We start from the raw sequence: 17,660 nt of genomic DNA, 5'->3' as shown, positions 1-17,660 counted from the left end.
AGAGTGAAAGTGCCCAGGGCCTACGCCCACCAGAATCCGGCCCTGATCGGCACCCCGAGATCAGGAACCCCCTGAAGAAAGTAAGAATGTGGTCCTAAGAATGGAACCGGTGGGGGAAAAAAGACTTTAAAGGCTTAAATCGTCAGAACCCAGAAAGAGAGTTTCACGAATCTGAGACCCAGAGTTTCTCTCGTGTCGGAACAGGGGGACGGGGTGGGGAGCTGGGGTGGTACCCCGATTCAGTGTCGCCCCATCCTCCACACCACAGTCGGGGCTTCCTCTGGAGGAGAGCTGGGCTGTGAAAACAAATAAAACAGGCGCACAGCTTGTACCAGCCTTGTAAATAAATACTGGGTCTTTAAAACCCACCCCGACAATGACAGGGGCGGCTGTGGGCGGGGCTCTGCCCCATTGCGGGCTCCACGACCCGCGTGATCCCGGCTGTGTCGGAGCTGGCCGGCTCCCCCCGCACATCAGCCCTCGGGGCGTCTGAGCCGCGCTGCGGGGCTCGGGTGACGTGAAGTGAGAACTGTAAACTGCGAGAGTGTCACACTTTCCGGAAGGATAAGGCGACGACCGTCACCTGTGAAAGCGTGCAGAGAGATTTCTGAAGGAGAGGGAAGCGGTGCGCCCGCTTTTCTTTGGCGTGAAAGAGACTTGCTAGACGCCACTTGGCGCGCAGCCCGCGTGGAGACGGTGCGGACGCGTTATAATCTGGAGTGGGGGCTAATTGTTTCACGCACCGAGTTTCAGGAGCCTGCGCCCCTGCCATGATGTCATTCCACCCAGACCGCTCTCCCACAGGGGGGGGGGTCGGCCCAGCCCGCGGGGAATTCGGGAAGAACCCAGAAAAAGCAACACGAGGTTATTTTCCTGGAAGGCGCAGACACGCTTCCAAAAGCAGGATCTCCTGCTCGGTGTTCGAACCGCTGGCATTCGGCTAACAAGCTGTGGGTTTTGATTTCGAAAAGCGCCAAAGTACTGCAAGCTGCACCCCTGTACAGACTGCCACAGATAACATTAGGCAGGGCAATACCTGACTTAGTACGACTTAAGTTATTATTATTATTATTATTATTATTTTATTATTGTTGTTGTTGTTATTATTATTGTTGCGAGTGCAAGTCTGCCGCCAGGCGTGGCCGCGCGCTGGAGCTGAGCGCGATGCTGCTGCCGCCGCGCGAGCACTTCTTTGTTCCAGCCTGGCTCGAGCGCTCGCGAGCGGTGCTCGCGCTGCCCGAGATCTGGTTCCGGGAAACTGGACGCCGAAGACTGGGAAGAAAGAGAGGAGAAGGAGAAGGAGGAGGGGGGGTGAGGGGCTCCCGGGGAGGCGGCAACTAATGCACTGGTTTGGCGAACGGCTTGCAGACTCATCCTCCTCCCTCCCCCCCCCCCCGCCCATCTGCACAGCGTCTGAGCCTGAGCCGCTCTTCAAGTACAACCTGCTACAGGCTCGATGCATATTCAGGAGAGGGCGAAGGAGCCCCTCTGCACGCACACGGAGAGCCGCACAAAGAGAGCGCCTCCCCCCCCCCGCTGCACCGCACCGCCGCGCCACTCCCCGGCCCTAAATCAAGTCCTAACCCTAAAGTCGCCGCTCTTTGTTGAGGCGGAACCACGCCGCTTCGCCTCAACCCGCCGCCGGCCGAAAACAACTTCTGCCCGCGGCCGGGTCGCCCCGCTCCGGCCGGGTGGAGGTGCGGGCGCCCCCCGGGCAGTTAAAACAAGGCACCTCCCGGCGGCTCTGGGGCTCCACGGCACGGCCCCCCCTCCTCCTCCTCCTCCGCCACCGCTCACACTGCGATTGATCCCGCTTTTCCCTCCCAGCCGGAGGCGCGCGCTTGTCGACAGGCTGGTGCGGGGCGCTGCGTCAGCGGGCGCGCGGAGGCCGGTTCCAGAGCCGCGGAGCAGGAAGGGGGAGGGAACGGCAACAACAACACACACACACAAAAAAGAGAAAATATCATTGACGGGCTCCGCAGTCACCGGGGCCGGCGGGGTCGGGGGTTCGGGAGGAGAGAGAGCCCGGCAGGGGAGGACCCCCGCAGGTCTCAGTCCGGCTCGGCCCGGCCCGTCCGAGGGGGAGAGGGCCGGTGTCAGACAGACGGGGTGGGGCGAGGGGCGGCCTGAGCTGGGGTTGCAGACAAGACGGTGAGTCCCTGAAGTTCTCCAGACAGAGAGCGAAGGGAAAGGAGGCAGACGGCGGAGCGGGGAGTGGGGGCCGGGCTGGAGGAGGGACTACCGAAAAAAAGCGAGAGAGGGGGGGAGGAGGAGGCGGCTCGTCGCTGTTCTCCAGTCTCTTTTCCCTGTCTTTGTTTCATACTCTTTTGTTAGCCATGCCTAGCCTGCTGGTTCTAGCAGGGATCATGGAAAAGAATGGGGGCTACGGCGGGGCTCTAGCCGGCTCCGGCTTCGGAACCGAGGGGCTGCTGCTGCCCCCCGACGAGGAGGAGGACGACTCCCGCGCCCTGCGGGTCGCCCTGGGGCAGCTGTCGCTGCTGGGGCTCGGGGAGCCGGAGGACGGCGGGGGCGCTCCCGCGGCGGGCGTCCAGGCGGCGGACCGGTGCAGCAGCGGCGGCAGCAGCAGTACCACCAGCCACACGGGCAACGGCGGCGGCGGCGGCGGGGACGGAGGTCTCCTGCAGCCCAAGAACAAGTTGTGCGTCCTGTACGAGAGCTGCGCCGAGGCGAAAGGACGCGGCTGCAACATCACGGAGTGCGTGCCCGTCCCCAGCTCCGAGCATGTGGCCGAGATAGTGGGCAGACAAGGTAACGCGAAGACAAAGGGTCGGAATAAAAAAAAACTGTGTGGATGGGAGGTGGGGAAACAAAGTGCTGGCGATCGCCGCGATCTCTTCTTGTTTTGTGTTGGGTCGGGTTTCGCGTTCGTGCGAAGACTTGGGGACTGTTACCTCATATTGTTCAAGAAAGGGGGGTGTCTTTTTTTCCCCTCTCCCCCTTCTCCTGCTTTCGGCTGCTGGGGATCCGTAACTGTGTCACCGTCGCCGTGCTGGGGCGCGTTATCGATGTGGATATACATACCCACGCTCTCCACGTTACAAAGAGATTTAAGTGATGCAGCCTGTTTCTATCCCAGCTCCACACACCCCACCCCCTCCCTCTCCGCGTTCCTGCATCGATCGCTTTTAAAAAAAGACACCGAATAAAAGTACCATGTCTCTGCCGCGCAAGTCGGGACAAAAACAGCCTGGTCTACGGCGCTCTCGTCTTTTGACGATGCGCTGCGCCGCACACACACAGACGGCCGGGTCCGGCGAACTCTTGCGCCCTTTGTCGTAAAGAGCACGACTCCGAGCTGCCTGAGCTCTCCTCACCCCCCACACAGCCACAAAGTCCAGACCTCGGCACCGGTGCCAATGTTGTTGTTGTTGTTGTTGTTGTTGTTTGTTTGGTGCATTAGCGTTGATTCCGTCGCCGGCACATGTTCCAGTCCGCTCATTGTTTCCCGGAGTCGAGTTTCGGACAAAGGCGAGGGGGGGGCGGGGGGGAGTCTGGCGTTACCAATGACGATTCGCGTCCACTCGTGGCGGTATTTAAAAAACAACAACAGGGGCAGGCGGGCGTTTGAACGGTGCGCCGCCCGACGCGTGTCCCGACTCCTCGAAAGCAGGAATGGGGTTTGAGGAGTCGTCTAGCCCCGGCAGACCCCGGGAGGCGGTCGAACGAAAACTTCCTGGCGAAGTGCGGCGCGTACCGAGCCCCGAGCGCAGGCTCTCCTCTCGCCCCCTCCACATGTGAAGCAGATGGGGGGGAGGCCGATGCGTTGACCCACGCCGAGGTTTTCTCCCATGACTTTGGCGGAAGAGGAGACGAGTTTCCCCCGTGCGTTCGGCGGGAGGGGGGCGTGTTGGTGGGGGTGACCTATCACCTTCTTGTTAAGAGTCTGACCTCGGCGATCAGACTGCACGGAAAAGCCCCTTTGGGGAACAGTGGCTTGGAGGGGGTGCCTTTGTTGACAGGGCCTGCACACCGTGGCTGTAGAGGGGGGGGGGTCACGCCCAGCCAGTTGCCCTTCACAACAACCTGGGCCCCACCCCCCTGACTTCTGCATGCACCGGTGCAGATTGGGGTGTGAGAAAAGGCAGGGAAGGCTATTTTACTTATGGAACGCGGTCATGCTGGCAGGGGTGCAGAGGTTGGTCCCCTGGAGAGGGGTCAGCTCACCGTGAGGAGCTCCGGGCTTGTGGTCAAGGCTTCGTCCTGCTGGGCGGCGGCCGGACACTCGGGCGTGTTGGTGGCTGCTCGGTTTGGTGCCTGGGGGTCTTCTCGCAGGTGAACGATGTCACGGTGCCCGTGACCCTCCCTCGAGCGCCTGTGTCCATGCCGCTCCGCGCCGCCGAGAGCTCAGCGGGGCCGAGGCGTGTCCGGTCTCGCAGATGTGGTCATGTCAGCCGGCCGCCGCTGACCGTGTGGCCGAGCTGCACCTTTTCAAGAAGTTGGCTGGGTCTGAAAAGCAGTGCGGCCCTGCTGGAGGGGGTTCTGCGGGAGGCAGCCTGTGTCCCCTCAGGGCGTGTCCAGAGAGCCCAGGGGGGTTCGTGTGCTGTCAGTGTCCTCTGCTTGCTGGGGAGGGGGCATGTGGACGTGCTGTTTTGGTGAGGCGCTGGGTCAGGGGTGCACGGCGGGCTCCGCTTTGTGAATCGAGCTGGCGAACACACAGCTGTCCTTTCTCTTAGCCATGCGGAAGGCATATGCATTTTGGAGCAATTCTGGGGTTTTGACGAATCGTGCCTTCTGTCTGGAGACTGTGGCAGAGACAGATGGCCAAGTCTCGGGTAGCAGACTTGGTTTGGTCTAGACCGCCTGTGCAGTCTGCGGTGTGGGGTTTAATATTCCGATCAGACAGACCGCCCTTTGCTCGCGCATCTCTCATCAGCAGCCCCATAATTGGGGGCGTCTTCCTTTTCTCGAATCTGAGAGAGGTGTCGCTGTGGCCAGAGGAGGCTGCAATAAGAAGTTCCTGGCTGGGATTAACACGCAAGATAGATGCTAATGTCTGCGTGTTGGGCCCCCCGAAACAAAATTCTTTACATGGCTTTGAGCTGTAGCTGCACTGCTGTCCCGTTGAGGTGGTTCTGTATCAAGAGCTTTCCTCGATTTCGAGGGGTGTGTGATGTCACACTTCATTCATTAAATAAGACCTTGCAAAACGACACTGCGCTGGTTCGGGTTTCAGCCAGAGCAACGGTCTTCAACTGCAAACCTATCGGTTCGTGGTTCAGTTTTAGCCAGAGCCCGAATCCCTAATTCAGAGGAACACACGTGCCCGAAAATCAGATTTCCCCTGCAGCACCCATTGTGTCTGTCTCTGACATGGATGCTGTGAGCTAGAAAATACAGTCTTGTCCCCACCGGGGCTTTAGTGTTAGGAAAGCAGGAGGGTGAGAGCTTCTTTGAGACCCCGCGCAGGCTGGGTTTGGGCTGAGATGCGCACCAGACCTCCCATCAGGAGCTCCAGTGCCACTGACTGTAGACACAACATCGTCTGTTTCTTGTCTGCGCTGTCCCTTTTTGTCATGTAAAAAACACACGGGTGAAGAAAGACACCTTCTCGTGTGACGGGCCTGACCTGGCGTCTCGTTCCCCCTTTCTGATTGGTGCGTTTTAATAAACCGCCGAGGGAAAACCCTCCGGATATTCGGATGAGTCATTTGGAAAGAGCCCTTGGTCATCGCTACCGTTGTTTCCCATTAGGGGGTAGGTACTCTGGCAGCTGGTGAGAAAGCCTTTCAGGATCTCAGTTCCCCCAGGATAAGACTGGTGTGTGTGTGTTGGGCATAAATGAAGTTTACTCATTAGAGATGAAAGCAGTCTGATACTCTGCAGAGTTAAACACACTGGTGGTCTTAATAATACTAAATATGAATACATTTAGGATTTGTATGTGCAGTAGTCTTATCCATACATTCATTTTTGGAACGGCTTCATCCAATTCAGGGGGAGCCGGACCCTGAACCAGCAAACAGGCACAAGACCAGGCAGGGAAGAGACACACACACTCGCACACACTCGCACACACTCGCACTCACACCTGGGCCCATTTTCCCTGAAACCAGTTGACACCAGCATGTCTCTGTTGGGGGGGAAGGGGGGAAACTGGAGTCCCCACAGGAAACCCACATGTATGCAGGGAGAACATGCAAACTCCACCCAGACAGCACCCCAGGTCCAGAATTGAACCCAGGGCGCCAGAACATTGCCGAACAGTGTGCCACCGTCACGCCCATTATTTGTAGTCACCGCAGAGTAAAAGCAGCTCACCTTTCTCTCGCGTCACAGAGCAGGAGAGAACGAGGCGCAGCCTGATGCTGACTCTCTCTCTCTCTCTCCCCCTCCGTCCTCAGGCTGCAAGATCAAAGCCCTGCGCGCCAAGACCAACACCTACATCAAGACGCCGGTGCGGGGCGAGGAGCCCGTGTTCCTGATCACGGGCCGCAAGGAGGACGTGGCGCTGGCCCGGCGGGAGATCATCTCGGCGGCGGAGCACTTCTCCATGCTGCGGGCGTCCCGGAACAAGCTGGGCGTGTCCTTCAGCGGCTCCCCGCCCGCCCTGCCCGGCCAGACCACCATCCAGGTGCGGGTGCCCTACCGCGTGGTGGGGCTGGTGGTGGGGCCCAAGGGCTCCACCATCAAGCGCATCCAGCAGCAGACCTGCACCTACATCGTCACGCCCAGCCGGGACAGGGACCCCGTCTTCGAGATCACGGGCTCGCCGGGCAACGCGGAGCGGGCGCGGGAGGAGATCGAGGCCCACATCGCCTTCCGCACGGGCGGGCTGCACGACCTCAACAACGAGAACGACTGCCTGGCGGGCGAGGGCGGCGCGCTGGAGACGCGGCTGCAGGAGGTCTGGGGGCTGCAGGCCCACCGCAAGCCCCTGTGCAGCAGCTACCGGCAGAACAGCAGCCTCCTGGACCCCCTTCCCGGGGGCGGGGGGTTCGGCAAGCCCGACTTCCCCGGCGACAAGCCCTCCTCCTACTTCGGCTCGGACGGGACCCCCTGCTGGGGGGACCCCGATTACCCCAAGCCGGCCGCCTTCTACGCCCAGCAGCGCTCCAAGAGCTTCGGGGGGCTGCCGCTGCCCCTGGCCAGACTGTCCCCGGGGCTGCAGGAGCCCGGCGCCCCCGCACCCGCCCACGCCCAGGCCCGGCGGGCCCACAGCGAGCCCATCTCCGCCAGCGCCGTCTTCCCCTCCCGCCTGGCCCTGCCCGACTCGCCGCCCGCCAGCCGGGACTGCATGACCTGCTTCGAGAGCAAAGTGACAGCCGCCCTGGTGCCCTGCGGGCACAACCTCTTCTGCATGGAGTGCGCCATCCGGATCTGCGAGCTGGCACACCCCGAGTGCCCGGTCTGCCACACCCTGGTCACACAGGCCATCCGAATATTTTCCTAAACCTTTTTTTACATTACGATTACCGTTGTTCCATTGCTTTGTTTTTTATACTATGATTCTGATTATTATTATTATTATTATTATTATTAATATTATTATGATTTCTTTTTTATTCAGAGGGAAAAAAAAAAACTCAACTCAAACAAGCAGATATTTTAGAAGGCCCTGCTTGGTTATCGAAAATGAACAAACTATTTTTTGGGGTTTTTTTTATATATATTTTATACAAATTTTGGTTTATAAAGCAACAGTAGCCTTTTTTTCCCCCCCTGTTTTCTTTTGCGGAGATGAGGTGGGGATGTGAGAAAATTGGACCTTGTTTTTAGGGTTTTGTTGTTGATTTTGAGGGAGGAGGAGGAGGAGGAGGAGGAGTTGTGCTCGCTGGCACTGAGCTCCAGGTGAATGCACAGAGGGGTAGGAGGCTGGACTGGCGCAGAACAGTGGCCTGTAGGAGCGTGGTGAGGAGGGAGGAGGGAGATTTTGAGGGGTCTGCTCCCAGTCGGACGATGTGTGGCAGTTTTCAGAGCTGCTGGTTTTGGTGGTGGCAACGTAACGGCCATAGGCGTCTGTCTGCTAGCACAGCGTCACGTTGTTCTGGCGGTTTGTGTGGGGGTGGGAGGGGGGGAACAGTTCAAAATTGGATTTGTGCTCTACAAGGTGGGGTGCGGGGTGCGTCGTAGTTGTTTTGGGGACCCCCACGAGGCAGGAGGGCTTTGCACTGGGGTGCAGAAGCAGGGCCGGTGCTGAAAAGGGGGACCGCCGAGTCCCCGGGCTGGGTCAGAACCGCGGGTCCGGGCTTGCTTTGTGTGGGAAGGCACTCCTGCCTCTCGGGGGGTTTGGGGAGAAGAGCAAGGTGTCGGGGTTCAGACACACCCCCCTTGTGAACCCCAAACACTGACCCCCAGTCAGAGGAGGAGGAGGAGGGGGGGCTGATCTGAGTGAACCCCCAGATCTGCAGTCAGGGCAGGAGGGAAAGGGAAAAGCCAATCCTCTAGTCCCGTGCGCTGTGCTGGCACACCCCCGCTGGGAGTCCTGTAGGTGCCGCCTTCCGAATCACAGATCCGCAGACAGATCGAGCTCCGCCGCCGATCCATACAGGGTACCGTCTGCGAGGGAACTGTGCTGGGACCTGTGGGGTTTTTTTTTCTTCTCAATTTTGTTTTGAAGGTAGCCTTTTTTTTTAAATAAAAAAAGACCCGTGTGTTTTGCACCGTGATTGGCATTTGTTTCGGTGCCCGTGGCGGTTACAGGTGCGACCCCGCCTTTCCTCCGTGCGCCTGTTCCTGCTCCACGGCGCGCCGAGAGGTCAAGAGACCCTCGACCTCCCGGCTGTCAAAACGCGGTAACAGTCATTCCGTGGGGCGTGACTGGAAATGCCATTTAAAAAAAAAAGGCACTGGGGGGGAGGGTGGAGAGAGGGAGGGAAAAAAAGTTTTTTATTTATTTTTTAAAGCAGAGCCGAAACGGCTTCAGTCCTCGGTTCGCGTCCTTCGGCTGGATGTCTCCTGCCCGGGTTTGGTGTAAGGGGCGCTAACGGCGAGCGGGGGGGTCAGACCAGATCGAATTTTCCATTCAGCTCCTCTAATAGGACCTCCTGCCGCCTCGGCCCGAGCAGACGTCTGTTTCAGCCGAACAGGCGGCCAATGGGAGGGCCGGCCCCCGCTCTGGGGACGGCATCGGACGATTTTAATTGACAAGCGAGCGGGAGAGTCTGTCCATTTAGCCTCGTCTACCGCTGAATCAAATTACACACTGTCTGCTGGCCCCCCAGTACCGGGCGCGGGCAGGAGGGGGAACTAATGGAGGGGGGAGGGCTGCTGGAGTTTCTCCCTTTAAATGAAGGCTAGCCCTCTCCACCACTCCCCCCACCCTCCAAAAAAAGTTTCAGGCCAGCACTGTTCCCTCAGAGCATCTGTGACCTGCCACCTTAAGGCACTGTGTGTGTGTGAGAGAGAGAGTGCAGATCAGCGAGGATGAGAGCGTGTGGACGCGGGCGAGGGGCTCAGTCTCTGAAATCGAGGGGGTCGCTTCTGAACACCACAAAGCAAAAACAAAACAAAAAAACACCGACCTGAGGTTTCTGTTTCTGTGTTCGGAAGGGACGCCACGTCAGTGACGGAACTCTCAGTTTAAACCAAGTCTGCGTTTTTGTTTTGGGTTTTTTTTGTTTTGCCCCTGATTGATGGCGGTAACAAGAAGGAGGAAGTACAGAGGTTTGAAATGAGGAGCAGTCGTGTGGCCCGTCTCGCTCAGAGCTCCTCAGTCCGAGAGGGTCCCACACAGGCAGGTCAAGTTTAGTTCCCCCGCGGTGTAAAACGTTCACTAATTCCCATTGTCCGGTGAAACCGAGTTGTTGTTTCCTGAGCCGTCGTGGCGGACAGGGATCTTCACGGATGGTAGTGAGATCGCCGCCTTTATGCCAGTGCTGGAGAGCGGCTGTGGTTGTATGCCTTGGGTATACTGCAGTGTCGCCTCTACGTGTCTGTCACAGGCATGTAAAAAAGCAAGAATCGCCCAGATATCCGTTACTTTTGAACCTTTTGTTTTGAAGGAGCAGGAGAGTAGTGGCCGTGATTTCCGGAGAATGTGAGGGGGGTGTAGTAGGGGTTTGAGCTGACTAAAATTGAGGCTCGTTATGTGTTTAAATGCAAAGAAACAATAAAAGCACCTTATTTTATACAAATATGACTGAAACCAAACCGACCACTGATGGTGACCGTTGAAACCCTTTTTGTTAGCAGACCAATATTTTTGCATGTTTAAGGTGTGGTTCTTGGTAGGAATTTAGAATAATGCTCTTCCGAGCAGTTGAGCCCAGCGAGCTGATGCTCTGCTAGTCTGTGCTGATCTTCCGCCCCGATGGACAGCAGATAAGGAGACCCATATTACTGGCTTTAAGAGACAGAGTTTTGAGGCTTATAAGGATAATTGTCAATCGGAAAAACAATGCAATATGCTTTTAACGACCTGATTGTAACGACCTTTACTTGACTAGTTTACGTGGGGAGGGGGGACTGTTTTAATGAAAGCTGTGACAAGGGTCAAGACAGGATCTGTGCAAACCGAAAGCTCGGCCCGGTTTCTTTAGTTGAGGAGCTATATCGTTTTTCCAGACCGTCTCAATTTATCGTTTTCAGAGCAGCAGCTCGATCCCGGACGTGACGCAGTTAATATTCGCCCACTTCACAGCCCAACTGCTGGGTTGTTTGTTTTTCCGGTGTCGGGATATAAAGCTCACGGTGAGCCTAAAACGACTCTCGATTTAGGTTGTCAATTCGTCGGTCAAGGAGCGTGTTCCCGCCTGAGAAGCAGTCCTGTCGTCTGGGGGACTTTATTGCTAGTTTCCGTGTGATGAGTTAAATCCCAAACCAGCCCGTCAAACCCATATTCAACTCTTTAACCCCAGTTTTCCGGATTCTGCTTTTTGTCCATAATTAATTCATCCATCAACCCATTAATGGATCCATGGACAGTTTCGTGCGGTTAAATGGAAGAATGTTCAAGTCCTCATTAAAAACCGTAAGGGGCATAACTCTGTCGAGTACGAATAAATCGCAGCTCTGCTTTACAGAATTGGTACAGTCCTGCCTTTCGATTTGTGTTAGGGATTGCATTCTTGAATCATTTCAGATTGCTGAGAAGGGATTAGTTTTGCACACCCAAAAACCAAACCAGGGATCCCCAGCCATTGAAGACCAGCGCGTCTTTTCAAGCTCCTTGGAGAAATTCAGGAATATAGTAGGTCCTCGTTGAGGAATACAAATTTAGGAACGGAATATTTTTATAAAATGCAAACTTAGATGCAAATCCCCCAAAAAACAAAAATGCAACCAGGTTTTCTGTATATATAGACTTGAAAAGTAAGCAATAAATTGAAATTAGAATGGGTAAGAAAAAAATAATCCGATGTACAGTTTCAGTAGACCGCGAGCACTTAAACTACAATCCAGAACCTGCTTTTTATTTACCGAGCACAAAAAAAAAACGCACGGTGTCCCTGGAAGGGATAGATGGAAAAAATCGAAACCGATTCACTCATATTTTTGCAAACTGTATAACAGACGTCTTAAATAAGTACAAAATACAGGCTTAGAGCGAGTGGCATTCATGCTCTGATTAATGTTTTCTGAAAACACGTTGTTTGAAACACTTTTTCCGTTTTCTATAAAAGCACTTAAATGATTGAAACTTTACCAAATATACGCTTTACGTCAAAACCCCGTAAATTCTGACCAAACCCATCTCTCCATTCACTTATCACTGTCGTAACTGCGAGTGGGGTTGTATTCGCTTTACTTTAAAACAGGCCACACTGCTTTAAAATAAAATTGATGTCCTTAGTTGATGGAAAACGGAAAACGTCGAGCTTTTTAAAAAGCACTTGTTGTTTGTCGTCGTATAAGACTACTTTCACTAGGAAGGTAGTGATATTGATTATGGCAAATTGGGGAGTTGGTTTTTGCCAGTGAGTGATATTGCGAAAAATAATTATTTTAAAGTTCATGTCAGTAATTAAGTATTGCGTTTTTAACATGTATGTTTCTACAGATTGATCCCAATTAAGTACGTACATTTTCGAACTGCTGGGATTAATCGAAGAGGGTGTTGCAATTATGTGATTCCCTACGACCTTGTTATGTCTGTAGTCTTATTGCTGCAGAACTCTAAGTGGAACCCTGTTATCTGTAGAACAGCGAGGAGGAGGAACTATTTTCAAGGTGCACCTTCCCTACCGAGCTTCAGAGACATGTCCGGAGTTTCCCCCCACAAAAAGGAACAAAGCAGTTAGTTCATATTAACCTGAAGAATTGCATCTTAGGGAAACAATCAGTATACTTCATTTAATAGCGTCAAGATCAAGGATGATCAAACGTAGTTTTTTGCTTCCGCTTAACCGTGCTGCTCAAAATTTGCAGCCAAACATTTCTCCCATCCATAAATATTGAAAAAGAAGGGAAGGCATTTTGACGTGTCAGAAAGGGGACTTTTTGTTGCCTTTTTATTTTGTTACAGAAGTACTTTAGAGCTTCACACTGGGCTCAGTTGCACTATGACACTACAATAACATTGGGAATCATTATTCGTTGAGAGACTCAATGGACGCTTCTCTTACAGAATGTTACTTCTGATTTGTAGCACTGAAACTTTGACGATAAGTGCTTCTTTTTTTACATTTGTATAATAGATTTGAGACCTTCGTGTCCAACCGTTTTTGCACTGTTTAATCCGAGCCTATCAACACCCCGTAGACGTTAATCCCACTGCAACTCACAAAGACAAGACTGACAGTTTTTCCTTTTTATAACAAGTGGGTATCGACGCCTGTAAAAAGTATTGAGCCAAACGTACCACTTTTGGATAAGTAGCATTTATTAAAACTTTTATTATGCGGTATTTACTCATATTAGGGAGATGTTTTATCCAAGACGTTATAATTACCATAAGATTATTATTGTTAAAATGAAAGTTATTTCAGTGTTTTAACTATATTTTATTTTTATGTAGCTGATTAAAAACAGTGTTTTAAGTATTGTTACGTTTAAATTTTAGGGTTTTTTTTTTGTAAACAGATTTCTCCGTATTCTTGGTTGCGAGACTAAAAGATGAAATGTGAACAAAATAATAAAAGGTTAGCCAAAGAATAAAAACTGCAAAGAGATGAGATTTTTCTGCCTTTTTTTTTTCTCTCAAAAGTCTAAGATCCGATGTACTGGCCAGCCTTGCGTGCGCATTCCCCTGCGGTGTCGTCTCCTGCCGTTGACCGCTGTGTGTTTTTGAAGAGAGAGATTCGCTCTCTGGCTTGGACTCGACCTTGTAACGATCCGGCAACGGAGTCGTGTGCATTTTGTAACCGGAGAACCATAATCAACGGACCGCTTAAGTCTCTGGCCCGTATCCACTCCAAGGCGGGGGTGGAGAGGGGTTCATTAGTCCAGCTAAGATCCTAATCTGATCCCACTTCACCCCTTTTGCTGGGGTGGTAAGTGGTCAGTAAAGTTTGAAAGATGCAAAGACTTGCCATTCGTTGGAAGCTCTCCGGGAGAGGAGTGACGAGCTGGTCCGAGTCGCTCCGAAAACCGAGGTTCGCTCTCGCGTCACTGCGGCGCCGTTAGAAAAGGAGGGGGCAGCGTTTACAGCAAGCGCAAACACGCACCCCCACAAGAGGGCGTGGGCGACCTCGTACACCCCCCTTATCGACCAATAAAGGCAGAACGGCGTGTTACGTGAACAGCTGCGGCGGGTCACGGCGAGCACACCTCGGCTCGGGCTCGGTTCCGTGCGCGGCCGTGGGTGTGAAAGCGGTCTGCACTTCGGAAACACACATTCCCGGCTCCCCCAGGGGGCGCCAGTCAACCGGTTAAGGAATAAACGGCAAATGTGAGAGATTGTTGAAACTCAACCACAGGACAAATTCCCAAAGAAACAAACCTTAGACTAATAATACCTTTAATCAAACTGAGCCAATTGCTTTGGCGTCCGTTTTTTTTCTATATATACTAGCCAAAAACTGGCTTCTTAAGGGCACCTTTGTATCTCATCCCAGCATTAAATGTGAATTAACACAACGCTGACAGCACGGGATTTTCCCGGCATCCTCAGTCAATATTCCTTGTGGTGGAGTTGACTTTGTACGACGCTGCACGGAGAACAGCGATTATTAGGAAAACTGTGGGCGGGGGAGGGATCTATATTTATACGATTGTGTTGTAATTCTTGTAGAACCGTCACTTAAGGGCTAGCCTATATTCTTAAAAAAGTTTTAATGAAATAGAGAAAAAAAAAGTTTAACGTTTATTTAATGTGACCCAGGCCTCGCCGTATAGTGAAACCCCATTGTGTTGCTATTAATATAAGTGTACAAGGTTTGTGTCTAAAAACCCACCCGTGAGAATGAGAGAAGCGGACGGACAGGGGTTCTGCGTTACTCTGTAGATCAGAGGCGCCAGGAACAAAAGGGGACTTTTAGGGATTTGGCATGTGCTATTTTTTGGCTGCAGACTGGACTAATTACCCGGATAATAATGGTTCGGTGTGATATTGTTAATCTGATTTGAAGATCAATTTTGTGGACCCCAGCAGTGTGGTCATGCCTATTCTCTCGTGGTCGTTTTTTTGTTTTGTTTTCATTGACAGTAGGTTACCGACACCCACTAAGCCAAAACCCACGATGGTTGGTAACGTGTTATTAAGGGATACAGGTTATTCTTTGATTTTAACAGTGTTATCAGTTATAATTATGATCTACAGTTCATTTTGCCTATCCAAAGTCAGTTCAGCGTTAATCACTGAGAGGAATGTCTAAACAAGCAGTGAATTAACCCCAAAGCGAAGTTTTCCGTATTCTGGACCAGCTTTTAAGATCTCAAATGTTTCATTGACGGCGAGGTTTGGGTTCTATCAGTTTTAACGTATGTTACATTTATAGGAAGCAACTTAAAAGCAAAACTTTCTTATTACAGTTTTTTAAATTCTATTTTGCTAACGTGGGTTATTATTTCCTATGAAGAAGAGGAATCGGTATCACACAGTTATTTATGAAAATAAGATATTTATGAGTAACCGCTTAAGACGTTTTGTTTTTTAATTACAAAAAAAATACAAAAAGTTTAATATATTTCTAACACAGGAAGCTGGTTTTTAGTGAAAAAAAACAAAGTTTTATTTATGAGCTTAGAGAAGATAACCGAAAAAAATAGAAAAAATCAAGACTCTTTATTTATGGTATTTCACTCTTGCAGGAAACATACGGGGAGGGAGGTGTTAACAAGTCTTCTCCATGGTTTATATTTGAACAGCAAAAAACAATGAAGTTTTACAGGGCAGTCCGGTACATTTTAATGGAAATATTTTAAAAAGAAATGTAATGAATTGGAAGAATTAAAAAAAAAAGCTTTTTTATTTTTGTTTCGCTGAGTAGTCGAGCTAAGGTTCCCGAATTGCTATGGCAGCACCACCCCAGTGACGTCTTCAGTAGGGCGCGTCGCCTGAGATGCGCGTCACTTGGTGGGCTCGAACTGCCGCAAGCGCTCACCTGCGTTCACCAACGCAGAAGTCACCAGCTGACTCTCAGGGAAACAAAAACGCATGCCAATGTAATGTATTTATCTATATTATTTAAGAAAAAAAAGTAATAAAGGATGATGCTATTGTAACTTTTAAACAAGAAAACTTTTAAGGTATAAAAGTTATTTCCGAAAACGTTTATTAGTGTTGCTCCACGCCCTAACGATTCCCAGTTTTTAACTTCCTGAACAGGTTCCTTTTCTGCTTGTCGAGTTAATGCAGCACCCGTTGCTTCTGAGCCTATTTTAAGGGGGCAGGTGTGTACGAGCGATGTACACGCCCGCCCATACACACACAGTCTCTACGAACATCATACAACACTACACGCCGTACGTATGAACATATATCTACTACGTGTTGGAAGTTATTTTTTGCTTTAATGTCCTAAAAATAATGCCAAATGTTTTTTTTAAGAAAAGCAAAAAAAAAAACCAATGTATACACACACACACAAAAAAAACTGAACTAAAGCCTTAAGTAAAACCTTCCTTTATAAAAATAAACGTTCCTCTCCAATAATGCCTAAACGGTTTCTAATGTAGATTTGTCAACTCTGGCTCAGGGACATCAGACTGTCCCGCAGCGCAGAATCAGTGACCTTCCATGGCTTTTGGAGTTGCCTAGACACAATATGTAGTAGATGTATGATAGTAACACATAACCACATTCTTACATATTCATACAAGATTGCATGTTTCTTGTAGATTCACCTAGAACGGAGGGCAGCCTGTAGCTCCGCATGGAGACCTGTTCCCAAGAGGGACTGTGGACGCATGGTCCTCTCTGGGGGCGGGCGGGCTGCGTTTTCTTTTTTTAGATTCTCATAGTGGACGCCCCCGTTGGCGCTGGAATAGGAGAGCTGAGAGTTTTAGAAAACCGGCAACAGCAGCAGTCGGCAAGGAGACATTTCCGAGCGCCCTTTGCGGCAGGAGTCGCTCCATCTGACCCCTTTCAGGGTGGGAGGCGGGGGAGTTGGGGCGACGCCTGTCCGCTCTTTTCTTGAACTCTGTGGGTGGCGGTTCATCCGAAGGCCCGCTGAAGTTATAGCCCTCGCCGTTCAGCGTTGTAACTCACGGGGAGCGCGAACAAATCCGGTCATTGGAAAATCGGGAATGTTTTTCTGTGTCACGGAGTGCCCTGACGCGTTCTTGTTTTGGGTCCTGAGCAAACCGACGACGCCCAGGGAGGACGTCTTCATCCACTGACGTGACAAAACCGTGGCCGCCTCTCTCGGGACCACTTTTCCTGAAAAGCTGGGCACACTTCCACCTTCACAAAAACACCCAACCGGGCAAAGAAAAACATTCCCCAAATTGCTGACATACAATTCTTCCGTAAGCCATGAAGAGGGGCGTCGTTCAACAGCCACGATGCAAAAAAAATGAACAGTCCCGAATCTGGTAACAGGCCCTCTGTATTCAGTTACACGTGTTGGGGCTGATGTGTTCAGGGGTGAAATGTCGCCTTGCTTCGACTGCTGTTCTTTTTTTCTTCTTCATAAACGTTCATGACAGTCTGACAGTTTGTCTTTGGTAGCTTTTTAATCTTCCGGCACTGTAGAAAGTTGCATACCAGTCTCATAGTGGTTTTAGTGCATTAGATGGGCCCGCAGCCGCCGGCCCTTGTTTCTGACTAATCCGTTTCCAGGAGAAAGAGGCGGGGCGTGTGCGCGACCTGGCGGACACGCCCCCACACGTGTGTCTTCTTTTGAACCATGTTACGATGATGTCATGTTGGCACGAGCATGCAACATGGCTCATTTTTTTTCTAGCACATGTAATCTGTGATTGTTTTTTTATTTTATTTTTTATTTTATATATACCGTATTATAACAATACTAGTTTGGGTTCTTGTATTTTTTTCCAAGATGGTTTTAAAATGTATTGTAAATGTTTCTAATAAAAAAATCATGAAAGTACCCAGACCTCGTCTTAATTTCAACCTGTGATCTTCGGCACATGTGCATATTTTCTTTTTTACAGGTTGCTCATTCCTTTTTTTCAGCTCTTGCCAGTTTGAAATCTGAGAATTAAGCACAAACCAAACTGCACTACTTTTCTTGAACGCAGCAATGGATTTTAAAATAACTTTCCCACTTTTTAAGCAGAGGAAGGGTACTATCTGCACTGATCTTGAATAAAGGAGATTTAATTCCTATCAAAAACGCAAATGAACACTGCAAACA

The 17,660-nt window shown here is 51.3% G+C and overlaps 1 protein-coding gene across 1 annotated transcript; it reads left to right on the top strand.

Moving 5' to 3' along the window:
• The first annotated feature begins 460 nt into the window (after window positions 1-460).
• On the top strand, window positions 461-17,393 carry mex3a (mex-3 RNA binding family member A). The gene is made up of 2 exons (XM_088621113.1): window positions 461-2,769; window positions 6,363-17,393. Exons 1-2 carry the CDS (start codon window positions 2,337-2,339, stop codon window positions 7,409-7,411), a joined length of 1,482 nt encoding a protein of 493 aa, XP_088477239.1. The 5' UTR covers window positions 461-2,336; the 3' UTR covers window positions 7,412-17,393.
• The last annotated feature ends 267 nt before the right edge of the window (window positions 17,394-17,660 follow it).

This window comes from Lepisosteus platostomus, chromosome 26 (assembly GCF_059453375.1).
Source record: "Lepisosteus platostomus isolate fLepPlt1 chromosome 26, fLepPlt1.hap1, whole genome shotgun sequence".
Taxonomy (NCBI): domain Eukaryota; kingdom Metazoa; phylum Chordata; class Actinopteri; order Semionotiformes; family Lepisosteidae; genus Lepisosteus; species Lepisosteus platostomus.
The sequence above is the reverse complement of the archived record's forward strand: the minus strand, read 5'-3'. Positions and strand labels throughout refer to the sequence as shown.

Bases quoted from the DNA above. Each gene is read 5' to 3' on its own strand.
- mex3a (XM_088621113.1), top strand. From the start codon at position 2,337: ATGCCTAGCCTGCTGGTTCTAGCAGGGATCATGGAAAAGAATGGGGGC. The intron at 2,770-6,362 runs GTAACGCGAAGA...CTCCGTCCTCAG, and splicing joins CGAGATAGTGGGCAGACAAG to GCTGCAAGATCAAAGCCCTG.